Source organism: Scleropages formosus, chromosome 15 (assembly GCF_900964775.1).
Source record: "Scleropages formosus chromosome 15, fSclFor1.1, whole genome shotgun sequence".
Lineage (NCBI taxonomy): Eukaryota > Metazoa > Chordata > Actinopteri > Osteoglossiformes > Osteoglossidae > Scleropages > Scleropages formosus.
Window position 1 is genome coordinate 19111184 of NC_041820.1, and position 15974 is coordinate 19127157.

Genomic DNA, 15974 nt, shown 5'->3' on the forward strand with positions numbered 1-15974 from the left:
ACAGTTATTTCAAGCTTACAATTATTTACCTACCATCTTGGTAATTTCACTGGAGCAATTTGGGGAAGTACCTTGCTCAAGGGTACTGCACCTGGAGAGCAAACCTGCGACCTGTGGATCCAAAGGCAGTAGCTCTAAGCACTATGCTACCAGCAGCGCTGTGTGTTATAGAAAATGGATATGAAAGCAGAATTTAAAAGAAAAAAGTATTGCATGCGCTTTGAACAAATCAGTACTGTGTCTTTAAGAGGTGGCACGTGGCTTTGGCCACATCCGCCCGTCTCGAGGACTGCTGCTGTTGCTAATGTGTCCGCGTCACTGTGAAATCTTATGTTTGGGGAAGCAGCAAACATATTTTCATTAGGAGTAGTTTTTTCACGTTAAGGAGGCTTGAGGTGTCTCTATCTTTTCTTCAGACATTGTCAGGTTGAACCCCCGTTGACTTTAACCTATGGTGTCGTCAGTAAACTGAAACGAAAGTAGGTAGCAGCATGACACACATTTAAATAAATCGAATAATTTATTCGATTCATTATGTTAAGGCATACTTTACTTTGTAATACCACAGACGACTGAATTGGGTACAGACTGCAACTACTAACTTTTATTTTACAAGATGGATGAGAAATACATTTCCAAAACGCAGGAAATATCGACAGTGCTGCTCGATGAAAGCAAGTACCAGGTACACTTGACACGAGTCTGGGTATTTCAATTCTATCACATGACGGGTCCACAAGCTTGGTAAAAGGTTGACTTACACAAAAATATAATGTTTCTTTATATTGACACTATCATGATTATGTGAGTTAACAGTATTTACTAATTTAGAAAAGTATGTGTGGAAAATCAAAATGTTAACGTTCTCTTTTCACAGAACCTTTTTAAAGAGTACGCATCCATTAGAAGAATCCGAGGAGACGGTAACTGTTTCTATCGAGCCTTCGCCTTTGGATGTCTGGAAGCAGTAAAAAGCTCAAGTGGAGCGCAGAAGTGAGCATTACTGCAACTCTACGTAACGGCGAGCACGAAAAGTGCTCGGTTCTTTGTGCTGCCGTGAACACGTGACCTCACCTGGTGGTGGGCTGTCGGGGAAAGACGCGCATGCGCACACCGCCTCTGTCTTCCAGGTTTAGAGAGGCGGTGATGCGCGGTCCCGCAGAACTGTTGTCGGCTGGTTTTGACGAGAGCGCCTTTAAACACCTGTTCGATACAGTGAGTGCGCGGCTTCCCCTTCGTTACCCTCTCGAAGAGCAGCTCTGTCTGCTTATTGAATATTATATTGGGAGATTAGGTAGACGCATGAGAAAAGTGCAGCCCTAACGTGTGTACTGTGTTTGCTTGTCTCTCCCCCTTCAGTTTGTTAATGTTTTGGAGCGCTGTGAGGCGGAAGACAACCACAGCACATTATTTGAACTCTTCAACGAGCAAAGCACCTCAGACAGTGTGGTTCAGTACCTCAGGTACCTCACCTCTGCCTACCTGCAGAACCACAGCGACTTCTTCCAGCAGTTCGTAGAGGCACCCAGTCTGAAAGTGTACTGCACCCAGGTCGGTACTTTTCGAATCAAAGAGAGTATTTCTAAGCCGGCGGACGCAAGTTTTCAAAAATCACGGGATGGAGCGACACGTTTACATTCATTCATTTAGCTCACACTTTTCTCCAGAGTGACTTGCAATGTTGTGCTGCCTATAGTTATTTACTCATTTATACAGCAGAGAAATTTTACTGGAGTAATTGAGGGTAAGATTCGGCCCTTTGGGTACAAAGGCAGCAGCGCAAACCGCTACGCTACCAGCTGTCCATACAAGGAATACGTGTAACTTAACATATTCTGTCATAAACAGATAACTGGGGTGGTACGGCAGCACAGCGAGTAGCACTGCTGTCTCACAGTGCCTGGGTGGTGCGAGAGGACGTGGGTTTGATCCACACTCGGTCTGACGCATGTTGTCTGGGTTTCTCTGGATGCTCTGGTTTCCTCCCACACTCCAAAGGCATGCTGTTCAGGTTCACCCATAGTGTGTGAGTGACAGAGAGTGTGTTCCACTGATGTATGAATGAGTGACCCAGTGTAAGTCACCTTGGTGAATAAAGTGTGTGGGCTGAAAACACTACATAGAGTTCATTGGAAGTCACTTTGGACAAAAGCGTTTGCTAAATATGTAAATGTTAGTAGATGTTCTACTTGCATTACTCATCAATCCTTTTAGAACTCATTAACCTATAATACTTTTTGACTCTTGCACTTACAAACAACTGCTATATGACATCTCAAAGATACATACATTTTGGAAAAATATTTTCCCCTGAATACCACCTTTTTAAAATGTATTTTATGAAATTTCTTGGAGAGTGAATGCAAAGTGTTTGGTAGTCCGTCACTCCCTTTAAAAAGGGAGCCATCTGTCCACATTTAAAAAGGGTCTTAAAACTCATCTCTTTCGGACTCACTTCGCCCATGATCTCTTAAGTTCATGTAAGGTATAAAAGTTCATGCCTGTAGGGTATAAATGTTCATGATCATGCTCAGATCAGTCCTTCACACAGCCACTCCTGCTATGTAATGTAAATAAGTATCTCGAAAAAAAAAAATACTACGAAGGTGACTATGAATCACCGACATTCTGGTAAAGTTTTATGCAGCTACTTGTGTGATGAACACCGGTGCGTATGGTGAAGGAAGGAAACTAACTGTACTTAAGAGTCACACATCTGCAGCTATGTCGCTTTCTTCTAAGGTAATGCATAAACTATATTTTCTATGAGATATATGTCGCTTTGGAGAAAAGCATCTGCTAAATGAATAAATGTAAATGTAACTCCAATTCTAACTGATAATCAGCTAAGAAGAGGTTTGCTGCTGTTGCAGAGAGCAAAGTGAGCAGAATATGATTTATACTGCACCTCTTTATGGAATGAATCTGTCAGCCATCAGCACTGAAGGGGAATTTGTTGAGTCTGTTTGTTTTGAGTAATTTTAATCTAGTCATGATTTTTAATTTAGGTCAAAGTTAAAGTGAAAAGTAATCGGTGTTACAGGGTATCTCTTAATATAGTTGTACTCAAAGTTTTTACAAGACCTAACCTAGAAATAAATCAAGGGGTGGCTGTTTTATTAATTGTGATTTAGTATAAAGGTGACTTTAGTGTTAAAACGAAATGAATTGTTAGGCATTCTTGTGGTCTAGGTTGTACCCATAGGCTGAGGAGCCAAGAATAGTTTGGTATGAAAGTTTTGTCTTTACTGCCCTCTTGTGGTTTTGCAACTAAAAGGCAGTTACTTTCCTTTAGTTTACTGCTGACTTTGTCTCAGAAAGACAAATTTTAACAAATCATAAACATTAAATTTTCTGTCTGGATTTGAAATATACTAATAGTATTTTTGCTTTTGCTTTCTGAATTTTGCTGTGTGTTTTGAACTATTAGGAAGTGGAGACCATGGCGATGGAGTGTGACCATGTGGAGATCGTCGCCCTTTCAGAGGCCCTGGGTGTGGGCATACGAATTGTTTCCATGGAGGGGTGTAATGGGGACCTTAATCACATTACAATTCCAACTGGAACAGAACCCATTTTGCACTTCCTATACAAACATTCCCATTATGACATACTTTACCAAGTTGCTCAGTCTTAATACAAGTGATCAGATGCTGGTCAACAAAACAAATACTCAGGTAAAAGTACTATTACTTTAAAAATTACTCAAGTGAAAGTACTTCAAAGACTTTACCTTTCTTGATGTAGGTATCTGGTCAAACAAACTACTCAAGTGTTGTTATTTTTTTATTCAAATTAGTTTTTAATGTTTTACTGTACCAATAAAATTAAATGCTGTCATTCAGACTTACATAAATACAAAACAAATGGTGACCATAGGCATTATTAATCTTTAGCTGACACAGCTTTGTCCAAGGAAATTTACAAAGTCAGCTTTGTATAGTAAGCCACTAAAAAAATTGTTTACCCATTTATATTGAAACTAATCTTTGCTACGGTTATTCATGTTAAATATTCATGATGAAGCGTATTATACCAAGAGAAGGGATTTGAACTTCTCCTTTGATTGCAAGGTGACAGTTCTAACCACCTTTTTACCTTCTGCCCCAAATGAACATTTGCCGTTTAGCTGATGCATTAATCCAGTGCAGTTTATTACTGTTACATTACATTTATAGTTATTCATTCAGCAGATACTTTTCTCCAAAGCGACATACATCTCAGAACAATACAAAAAGTGTACTACATTAACATGAAGAGTTTTGGATAAGGATTTGGATTTTACCCTTTTGTACAGCGGAATATTTACACTGGAGTAGTTCAGGGTAAACATATTGCTCAAAGGCTGTACTGCCAAAGACAGTACTGTTGAGTTGCAAGTCACTCCTTAACCACCCCTCAGTCTGTGCTGTAATAAGCAAGCCCAAGCACAAAACAATGCTATTAAAATAACTAACAAAAAAATACAGTTCAGATTATCAAAATTGAAAAAAGGTAAAATTTTAGAGTTGCTTATGTTCTGTGAACTTATTTTACTCAGTCAATTCAGCTAATTTGATATAAACTAGGGGCAGCAACTAGTGTAGTAGCTAGAGCAGCCACCTTGCACTCAAAGGACCTCTGTTTGAGTTTCACCTCTTGCTGTAGTACTCTTTGAGTAAGGTGCTTACCTTAAATTGCTGTAATAAATAAATAATCTGCTGTATACATAATTAACCATCTAAATGATATTCCATTTATTAATGTTCACACTGAAGTTCTAATATAAATAGAATTGTACCTGGTTAGTGAACAGTTAGCAATCTAGCTACACAAAAGAAGAGAAACGACTTACTGTAGCATGTTTTTTATAGTGAATGTGAAGTTCAAGTGTATTAAGATTAACATTCACTGGCAAACAAGGATAACAACGGACATGAAGGGGATATGATGATTCCTTTGAGTTTGGATAACCCATATCCAGACTGTGGGTTCCAGTGAGATTTAGCATAGGGGGCCACAGAGAGCAACAGGATTAAAGAGGGGAATAACTGTCCAGCTTTGCTATATAACTACAAAAATGTCTTTACACCATATAAAAGTTACATTCAAAATAGAATATCAATTAAGAACCAAGTCCACAGAATCAATTGTCAAAGATTTATCACATTATCCTAAGTCAACATCTGGCATAATACTACCATCTGTATCTTTTTCAGTAAAGGGAAATAGATACTATCAAAATATAATAAAATCAACCTTCATGAAATATAGCTTGTGTACTTATGTTGCTGACAATTACATCCTTGTTTACAATTATAGTTATGTGTATAAAGTACTAATTAGCATTACCTCTGTGACATCTCTAACTTAGTATTAAAGTTGGGTGTTTAATAAACTTCCCAAATAGGAGTTATGAACAACTCAAAATAATTACTAGAAATGCAAAATTTAATTGAATTCCAAGTGTTGAAAAATTTGTAGGTTTTTACAGTTTTTTACAAGTCTTACTGTTTACATGTTAGTAAAAGGCAAAATACTATTTGTTATCATAATTCAAATGCTTAACAGACTAGGGGCGACTTACCCTGTTACTCAGTTCATGAACAATTTGGGCAAATGCGTGTAAAGTTTAGTTCTCACAATATGGAAAAAGCTATTAACTTATTAAAGCTAAACATAGCTTTTTCTTCTGATTTACCATCACTGAAAGGCGAATGAACTAGGTTGTCAGCCAAGATAGAACAAAACTCTTGACTGGTCAACAATAAAGAATGACCAATAATATCCATAGATATCCATCAACAGTTTACAGTAAGGTGATGTTGCTAATGATTTGCAGTAAAATTATTGCTTTTAAGGACAGAAAGTTAAAATGTGATGAAAAGTATCAAAAAGAAGGTCACAGAAATGTAACAGAGAAAAATTACTTTTTCTTTACACATTTACTCAAGAAAAAAATTACCAATATCACAAAAGACTTTAGGCAGCATGGTGGTACAGTAGGTAGCGCTCTGCCTCACAGTGCCTGGGCTGTTCAGGCATAGGTTCCGGTCCATAATAGTTTGTGTGGGTTTCTTCCATGCTCCAAAGACATGCAGTTCTAGTGAACTGGATGGTCCAAATTGCCCATAATGCGCATAAGTACGTGTGTGTATGGGTTGGGACTACTCTGTCACTGATTGCCATCCCATCCAGGTTGTACCCCCCCTTTACCATGTTCCCAATGATTCAGGGATTGGCTGTGGACCACTTCAGTGAAGACAAGCGGTTACTGAAACAGTGATAAAAATGACTCTGGAGAGTATGGTTTCTCCAGAGATTAACAGAGTAAATACACCTCGTTAGTACCAACCTGTGAAAGTGGCCAGTATTTGTATTGAAGTGTATCAAATGAAATGGTTTTACTGACTCATAAAGAGCATAGCCAATATACTAAAGCCTGTGAGCTCTCTACTGCTTGCACTCTCAGCAAAGTTCTTGAAGTTCCATCACTGGTACACTGGTAGCAAGTTTTTGGACACAAATTTTAGTGGTGTCAATTTGCAATAATTTACAAAATTATATTAAAATCTTTATAGAGTATTTTAATATGTGCTTATGATAAGACCTGTGGAGGCCGGCCGGCCGGCCGCCATACCAGCACCCCATGCTGACTGAGGCTGTTGACCAGCTCCCGTGATGGAAGAGATGTACTTGTGTGAACTGGGATATCAAGTTAACACTCAGTTACAATGTTATCATTACTTGTAAATTGAATTAAAAGTCTTTTTTGATCCAGAATGCCCAGGAGGGGTGGCTAGCCACTGGCACTGTGACCCCCAGAGGTTTTTTTTTTTTTTTCTTTCCTACCTTCATTTTCAGTTGGGAGTTTTTTGTTCCTTTCCTCCATGGCCAGTAGGCATACTAATAGCTTTAATAACTGCCTGGGTAATATACACACACACATTTTCGGAACCGCTTGTCCCATACGGGGTCGTGGGGAACCGGAGCCTAACCCGGCAACACAGGGCGTAAGGCCGGAGGGGGGAGGGGACACACCCAGGACGGGACGCCAGTCCATCGCAAGGCACCCCAAGCAGGACTCGAACCCCAGATCCACCAGAGAGCAGGACTGTGGTCCAACCCACTGCGCCACCACACCTGGGTAATATATTACTCTAGTATATAGTCAGCTATCTTATTTTTTTAAATTATTTTATTTATTTTATTTTGATTTATTTCAAATGATTAGTCTGTTGTCTGTTTGTGTTTCTGGTTGCTCAGGCTGTCCAGCTTGGTCTCCCATGTTGGCCGGTAGCAGTTGTAGCAGGGTAAGCTTCCCCATCTGTGTGGACTATTTGGTATTCATGGTATTCTGGAAGATGAGCTGCTGCAGCAGCTTCAAGCCCTTCACCATTTTCTACTGCTGCTGCCCTTCATTCTCATCCTTTCACTGAACTAAAAGCCACACAGACACATGAAATATACATCTATAAAATGTAGTGGGGGAGGTTCAACAGCCAGCATAATAGCACTAAGGGGAGCCCCTTCAATTAAACCAGCAGCCTTTAGATTATGCCTTTTAAAAGCTATATTACCTTCTAGCCTTTATAGTATTATGGCAATTGTTCATTTCTGACAAATGAACGATTGCCATAATATTACATTGCCATCTCATTATTAGAGACTGTGTGTGTTCTACTGATGTATGCATGAGTAACCCATTGTAAGTAGTGTATCTAGCAGTGTAAGTCACCTTGGTGAATAAGGTGTGTGGGCTGATAACACTACGTAGAGTTCATTGGAATTCGCTTTGGAGAAAAGCGTCTGCTAAATAAATAAATGTAAATGAAAGCTATACGTATATTGTAGAACTCTTGTGCTTTGAATATTTGCTCACCCTTGTATACAAAATGAGGCAGTGTCTGTTTTTAAATCTGTCCCAGGTCTATGATTGTGCTGTATATACAATTTACAGCCCTATTACACTGATTAAGATAACCAATACATTAGTAGGGACCCTTATTCAGAATGTCATTGTCCAATTTTATGTCAAGTTCTTTTGAACCAGGATTTGTGATACAGCTGTAATAGAGCTTTTGTAAGGTTTAATGTTAATTATTCAAAAAAGGCTGACATGCTCCTGTGAAGGTGGACAGTGGTAGCAACTTTATGTACGTATCATCTCCAGAAATCACATTAAGCACACTATTAGTGTAACTTAGAGGTAAATTCTCAAGACTGGAAGATATACATAACTTGCAGCCATGCATCTCACTTTTACGGGAAACACAGGCATATCTTTGTTCTTTTCGGATGTTGATTTTTTGAAGTTCAACACATCACTCACATCAGTATTTGATGGATCTGGTTGTGTCACTGCTGTGATGAACATACCTTTCCAGTGTTGGTGGCAGATGAAATGGGGAACATGTGAGTGAAGACTTTGCTTAAATGTTAAAATGATTGGCTACAGGAGCCTGCACTGCTACAATGTCCCAATGAATACACCATCAAACATCCACTGAGAATAAGGCATAAACAGTAAACCCACAGATCAGGATTTATTGTAGTTATAGATTAATGAATTAGACTTCTCTTTAGGGAAACCTATTTAGATTCTTGAAGCACTGTTTCTGGTGCATGTTGGCATGTGGGGGTATTGGGGCAAATTCCAGTACAGGGAGCATGGATGTGAATCACTTTATGCAGTTGATGGTTATGGAGTAAACCATGGTGCAGCTGGAGGACTGATTGAGGGAGCAGTACAGGGAGAAGTCCTTATCATTCTTGTCACGGCAGATGCGTGTCTGCCAGTGGTTCCACTATGGCCTTTTAGGAGAAGTCAGTAACCTTAGGCTTGGCCTTAATGTCATCTTCCTCAATGAAGATATCCAGCTTCTTTCTTCTTACCCTTTTTACATGGCTAGTGCATGTGGTTTTAAAAAAGGTCCATCTGTTGGAGCAGAGCTTGGTAAAGTTACCTTTTTTCCATCATCCATCCATCCATCCATCCATCTTCCTCCGCTTTTATCCGGGGCCGGGTCACGGGGGCAGCAGTCCGAGCAGAGTACTCCAGACCTCCCTCTCCCCGCACACCTCCTCCAGTTCCTCTGGGGGAACCCCAAGGCGTTCCCAGGCCAGCCGGGAGACATAGTCTCTCCAACGTGTCCTGGGTCTGCCCCGAGGCCTCCTCCCAGTGGGACAAGCCCGGAGCACCTCCCCAGGGAGGCGTCCAGGAGGCATCCAAAACAGATGCCCGAGCCACCTCAACTGGCTCCTCTCGATGCGGAGGAGCAGCGGCTCTACTCCGAGCTCCTCCCGGGTGACTGAGCTCCTCACCCTATCCCTAAGGGTGCGCCCAGCCACTCTGCGGAGGAAACTCATTTCTGCCGCTTGTATCCGCGATCTCATTCTTTCGGTCATGATCCAGAGTTCATGACCATAGGTGAGGGTAGGAACGTAGATTGACCGGTAAATTGAGAGCTTCGCCTTACGACTCAGCTCCCTCTTCACCACAACAGACCGGTACAATGACCGCATTACTGCGGACGCCGCACCGATCCGTCTGTCGACCTGCCGCTCTATTTTTCCCTCACTCGTGAACAAGACCCCAAGATACTTAAACTCCTCCACTTGAGGGAGCAACTCCCCCCTAACCCGGAGGGGGCAATCCACCTTTTTCCGACTGAGAACCATGGCCTCGGATTTGGAGGTGCTGATTCTCATCCCCGCCGCTTCGCACTCGGCTGCAAACCTCCCCAGTGCACGCTGCAAGTCTTGACTTGATGAAGCCAACAGGACCACATCGTCCGCAAAAAGCAGAGACGAGATCTCGCGGCTACCAAAACAGACACCCTCCGTTCCCTGGCTGCGCCTAGAAATTCTGTCCATAAAGATAATGAACAGAATTGGTGACAAAGGGCAGCCCTGGCGGAGTCCAACATGCACCGGGAACAGGTCTGACTTACTGCCGGCAATGCGAACCAAGCTCCTGCTCCTGTCATACAGGGAACGAACAGCCCGTAGCAGCAAGCCCCGAACCCCATAATCCCGAAGTACCCCCCATAGGATGCCACGAGGGACACGGTCGAATGCCTTCTCCAGGTCCACAAAACACATATGGACTGGTTGGGCAAACTCCCATGAACCCTCCAACACCCTAGTGAGGGTATAGAGCTGGTCCAGTGTTCCACGGCCAGGGCGAAAACCGCATTGCTCCTCCTGAATCCGAGGTTCGACTATCGGACGGATTCTCCTTTCCAGTACCCTGGCATAGACTTTCCCAGGGAGGCTAAGGAGTGTGATCCCCCTGTAGTTGGAACACAATCTCCGGTCCCCCTTCTTAAAAAGAGGGACCACCACCCCGGTCTGCCAGTCCAGAGGCACCGTTCCCGAACTCCACGCGATGCTGCAGAGGCGTGTCAGCCAAGACAGCCCCACAACATCCAGAGACTTGAGAAACTCGGGGCGGATCTCATCCACCCCCGGAGCCTTGCCACCGAGGAGTTTTTTGACTACCTCAGCAACTTCAGCCAGGGTAATGGACGAGTCCCCCTCCGAGTCCCCAGCCTCAGCTTCCTCTACAGAAGGCGTGTCGGAGGGATTGAGGAGATCCTCAAAGTACTCCTTCCACCGCCCGAGAACATCCTCAGCTGAGGTCAGCAGCGCACCACTTCCACTGTAAACAGTGTTCGTGGAACACCGCTTCCCCCCTCTGAGTCGCCGGACGGTTTGCCAGAATCTCTTTGAGGCCGACCGAAAGTCTTCCTCCATGGCCTCACCGAACTCCTCCTAAGCCCGAGTTTTTGCCGCGGCGACTGCCAGAGCCGCGCTCCGTTTGGCCCGTCGGTACCTGTCAGCTGCTTCAGGAGTCCCATGAGCCAGCCAGGCCCAATAGAACTCCTTCTTCAGCTTGACGGCATCCCTTACTTCCGGTGTCCACCACCGTGTTCGGGGATTGCCGCCGCGACACGCACCGGAGACCTTATGGCCGCAGCTCCGAACCGCCGCACCGACAATGGAGGAGCGGAACATAGTCCATTCAGACTCAATGTCCCCCACCTCCCTCGGGACCTGGTTGAAACTCTGTCGGAGGTGGGAGTTGAAGACCTCTCTGACAGGGGCCTCCGCCAAACGTTCCCAACAGACCCTCACTATGCGTTTGGGCCTGCCAGGTCTGTCCAGCTTTTTCCCCCGCCATCGAATCCAACTCACCACCAGGTGGTGATCAGTTGACAGCTCAGCCCCTCTCTTCACCCGAGTGTCCAAGACATTTGGCCGAAGGTCAGAAGAAACGACTACAAAGTCGATCATCGACCTCCGACCTAGGGTGTCCTGGTGCCAAGTGCACTGGTGGACACCCTTATGCATGAACATGGTGTTCGTTATGGATAAACCACGACTAGCACAGAAATCCAATAACAACTCACCGCTCGGGTTCAGATCAGGGAGGCCGTTCCTCCCAATCACGCCCCTCCAGGTATCACTGTCGCTGCCCACGTGGGCGTTAAAGTCCCCCAGTAGAACGACAGAGTCCCCAGTGGGAGCGCTTTCCAGCACGCCCCCCAGGGACTCTAAAAAGGCCGGGTACTCTACACTGCCGTTAGGCGCATAAGCACAAACGACAGTGAGAGACCGTTCCCTGACCCGAAGGCGTAGGGAGATGACCCTCTCATTCACCGGGGTAGACTCCAACACATGGCGGCTGAACTGGGAGGCTATTAATAAGCCCACACCAGCCCGCCGCCTCTCACCTTGGGCAACGCCAGAATAGTGGAGAGTCCACCCTCGATCGAGTAGAGTGGTTCCAGAACTCAAGCTGTGAGTGGAAGTGAGCCCGACTATATCTAGACGGTATCTCTCAACTTCCCGCACCAGCTCAGGCTCCTTCCCCGCCAGTGAGGTGACATTCCAAGTCCCAAAAACCAGAGTTGGCGCCCGAGGTTTGGGTCGGCCGGGCACTCGGCCCCGACCACCGCCCAAATCACAATGCACCGGCCCCTTACGGTTTCTCCGGCAGGTGGTGAGCCCACCGAAGAGCGGCTCCACGTTGTGGCTTCGGGCTGAGCCCGGCCAGGCCCCGTGGGCATAGACCTGGCCACCAGGCGCTCGCATGCGAGCCCCCCCCCCAGGCCTGGCTCCAGGGTGGGGCCCCGGTGACCCCATACCGGGCGGGGTAAACGGACGCCTTGATTTTTTTCGTCATAAGGGGTTTTTGAACCGCGCTTTGTCTCGCCTGTCATCCAGGACCTGTCTGCCATGGGAGACCCTACCAGGGGCATGTAGCCCCAGACAACATAGCTCCTGGACTCATTCAGGCACTCAAACCCCTCCACCACGATAAGGTGGCGGTTCACGGAGGAGTTTTTCCATCATTTAGTCCTTAATTCTCTTCTCATCCAACCACAAGGCTGAGGTAAGCATAAACCTAAGATTGTGATGGGTAGACAAATGGATGATTACCTATGTTTAGTCAGCTGCCAGCAATCTTGTTCATCACTAAATGCTAATATACATTTTCATAACAATCTGTCACTGCGTGTTTGGCAATAGCATTGCTTACACTGCATATCACCTACAATTAGAGAGCATAATGTCACAGTGATTTATATGCAATTAATTAATTTTCAGATTGTAGGTTCGGGATGTACCTGAACTGCCTTTGCTTCTGCAGGTGTGAATATCACTGAGGTTCTGCAGTATCACCTGACACAGTATGGCAGTTTCTATTTTAAGCCTGTTTCTGTGGAACTGTGCCTCAACAATGTGTCTTTTCCTGAGCCAGGAACTATTTAAGAGCAGTGTGTGACCATTAGTTTGTAAATAAAGTAACTGGCATATCAGAAAGTATCAGAGTGTACTGTCTCTGGCCTGCTGAGTATCTCGCACACTCCAGCAAAAGGTTAAAACAAATAATGTACCTGAATTGGACTGTTTGCTCTATATGGTACATCACCTGAACCTTCAGTTCCCTGGCTGGGGAAAGGACCAGTCCCAGCAATGGCAGTTTCTGAATGACTTGGGAATTCAAATAACCAGTCTTACCACCCAGATTCTACATCATCTATGACTTTAACACAGCTAAGCTGCTGAGAAATGTCCTCATCAACATTCTGCATACCATCTTCATCTACATCCTGTTCATTATCATCTTCACTGCTGCCTTCTTCATCTGTCTGATCGTTTACATTTACATGTATTCATTTAGCAGACACTTTCCTCCAAAGCGACGTACATCTCACAGAAAATACAATGTGTTCATTACATTAACAGAAAGAGACACTTTCAGACGTGTGATTCTTAAGTACAGTTAATTTCTTTCCACTATATGAACCAATTTTCATCACGAGTAGTTGCATAAAACTTTATTTGAATGTCCACGATTCCAAATCACCTTCCGAGTAATAATGTATATATTTTTTGAGATGAATAAACATTTACATGACATTACAGGAGTAGCTGTGTAAAGGTTTATCCAGGCATGATCTTAAAGTTATAGTCATGAACATTTAGTTCTGCCCTTTGTTTTCATTCTGTCCGTACTTCTATTTGTCATCGTTGTCATTGCTGCCTTTTGCCTCATCTTTTAGTTCAGCTGAGATATTGTTCTGTTTTTCTGCCCTTTTCTGTGCTGGGTGGGACAGTCTTGGTGGGTACCTTACCACAGACAGGCAGAGACTCCACCTGTGTCCTTATGTCAGTTCCAGCCCACCCCCCACAGGCTTCTCTCCTGTTTTTTTCTATTCCAAGATGGTTTGGGTTCTGAGTGACAGTATTTTGGCACTTTCTGTCAAGAAAAGGAATTGCACGGATCACAGAGCAATCAGTTTATTATTCTGTACTGGGGTGGTTGGTATTTTTACTTGGTTTCATTAACAACAATCTACATATGAACATATAAGGTAAAAATAATCATGAAAAACTTCTGCCCACAGAGCTTGATTGCTGTTCCCATGGAAACACTGAAGTACAAGGCTGCTTGAGTCTTTTATTACCCTTAATTCAGTACTTGGTTCAAAACATTTTTATCAGAAAGCCTATACAAAATTGTGCGGTTGGACCAGAAGCACAAAGTACTATTCAGACAACATTTGTAATATGTAGCCACTTAAATTTTTCTTAAGGTTCAGTTGAATAGGCTGTATAAGCCTTACTACAGAACTAAAATACAAGTCCATAAATGGCATTGATGCGAATCCCCAGCTCAGTAAAAGAGAGTTTCAGACTGGTGAAGTGACTAGGTATATGCTCATAAATTTAAACTGTTCCCACAATGTCCATACAGTCCTTGATGGCAGGGGCGACAGAAAACAAGCCTGGATCTACGTTGGTGAACTACATCCATGTGCAGTGCAGAGTCTGCAGGACTGGTTCTGGGACAGACAGGTCCTTCCATGCAAACATGTCTGTCTCGTAGCCTGAGGAGTCAGAGTAGTTCACACTGGTCTAATCTTTGACTATTCTGAGAATTGCAGCAGGTCATCCTGAAGGTGCCATTATTTGTAACTGGTGTCTGTGTGGATTTTCCAAGTTTTTTTTAACTTGATTTTGAGACTTTTGAAGTGCCATCTGTTGTTTGGTGTGGCCATCAGATTCTTTGCCTCCTTTTCACCCACTTCTGCTCCCTCGTCACTTGCTTTTCTTTTCTGCCCCTTGATGTCAAGCTGGTAGCGTAGGAGTAAGAGTTGCTACCTTTAAACCTAAAGGTTGCAGGTTTGAATCCCACCTCCAGCTGTAGTATCCTTGAGAAAAGATACTTACCCTAAAATTGCTCCAGTAAAAAATTACCCAGCTGTATAAATGGTAAATAATTGTAAGTTGCTTTGGAGGAAAGTGTCAGCTAAATGGCTAAATATCATTCACTTTGAGGGCAGTGTTGGTGAGGGCCACAAGACTGTTGTCTCTTTAAGGTAGTAGATGTCCTTCCATGTTCTCCTTGAAGAAAAGACCAGAGTCTTACTGCTTCATCTTTCAGGTATCCCATGGATCCTGCACTTTTCTGGTATCTTTATATTCATTAGTCCTCCTTAGATTGAATCAGTTGTTTACAAAATCTGCATACAATGTTAAATCATTCTGAAAAAAATTGTACTGAACCTAATTACCTGTCTTGTTAAAAAAAAAAACATTTTGTAATTATTAAACATTGAAATTTAAATTAAATATATACAAAACCACTTAGTTTTTTGTTAATTTTGAAAAGCTTTATGACTGACAACAAATTTATGACAAAATCCAGCAATCTGCATCCCTACCTCTCTTGATTATATTAACCCCTTGGTTCCTGGGTTATTGCTAATTATAACACAGTTACTATGGAAAAAATCCATTCAGATGTTAATAATAGAAAAGCATCTACTTTAGAAAGTAGATAAATGAGTGATCAAACTAAATAATACACATTATGCTCCACAGCCTTCACTTCAAAGTGCATGTGAAAGAACCAGTATGCAACTATTCCTTATGTTATCCTCGCAGTGTACTTATACAAGGTTGTTCGGGGGCGTTGCCTAAATTAAAAAGTGTTCCCTAAATTGACGCTTATATGAGGAGATTCCCACACATGACAGGTGGACGCAGCCAGTCGAGGTGAGATCACGTGGGCTCAATAAACCAATCCAAAATCAGTGGATGGCAGTTGACCAATCGCAAGATTGAAGATTTGAATAACTTTATTGACAAACTTCGCACGCACAATAACGATTTACCCCCGAATGCTTCAGAGCAATTATCTTGGCTTAATGAAGCTATAAAGAACTACCTTAATGGTGGTTATATGTGGCTATACTCGTGTTTGCCGAAGAGTTGTCAGTGTGTAACAGTCAAGTGTTGGTATTACGGAATGTGTGAGGCATAGAGATTTAAAAAGTAGCCCATCTTCGGTTTGGACCCATTTTATTAATAAATGATGTACTCGGTAAACATGCTTGCTATCAGTTTTTCCGTTTGTGTGTCTATTCAGTGTGTTATATTATTTTGAGTACGTAATGACGTACGTCAGTGCAGCTCCG

General features: G+C 43.2%; 1 protein-coding gene across 1 annotated transcript; it reads left to right on the top strand.

The window, feature by feature from the left end:
* Positions 1 to 280: 280 nt before the first annotated feature.
* Positions 281 to 3637, top strand: LOC108919435 (ubiquitin thioesterase OTUB2-like). The gene is made up of 6 exons (XM_018727398.1): positions 281 to 479; positions 569 to 685; positions 878 to 993; positions 1131 to 1215; positions 1360 to 1551; positions 3431 to 3637. The coding sequence occupies exons 2-6, from the start codon at positions 617 to 619 to the stop codon at positions 3635 to 3637; spliced, it is 669 nt and encodes a 222-aa protein (XP_018582914.1). The 5' UTR covers positions 281 to 479; positions 569 to 616.
* The last annotated feature ends 12337 nt before the right edge of the window (positions 3638 to 15974 follow it).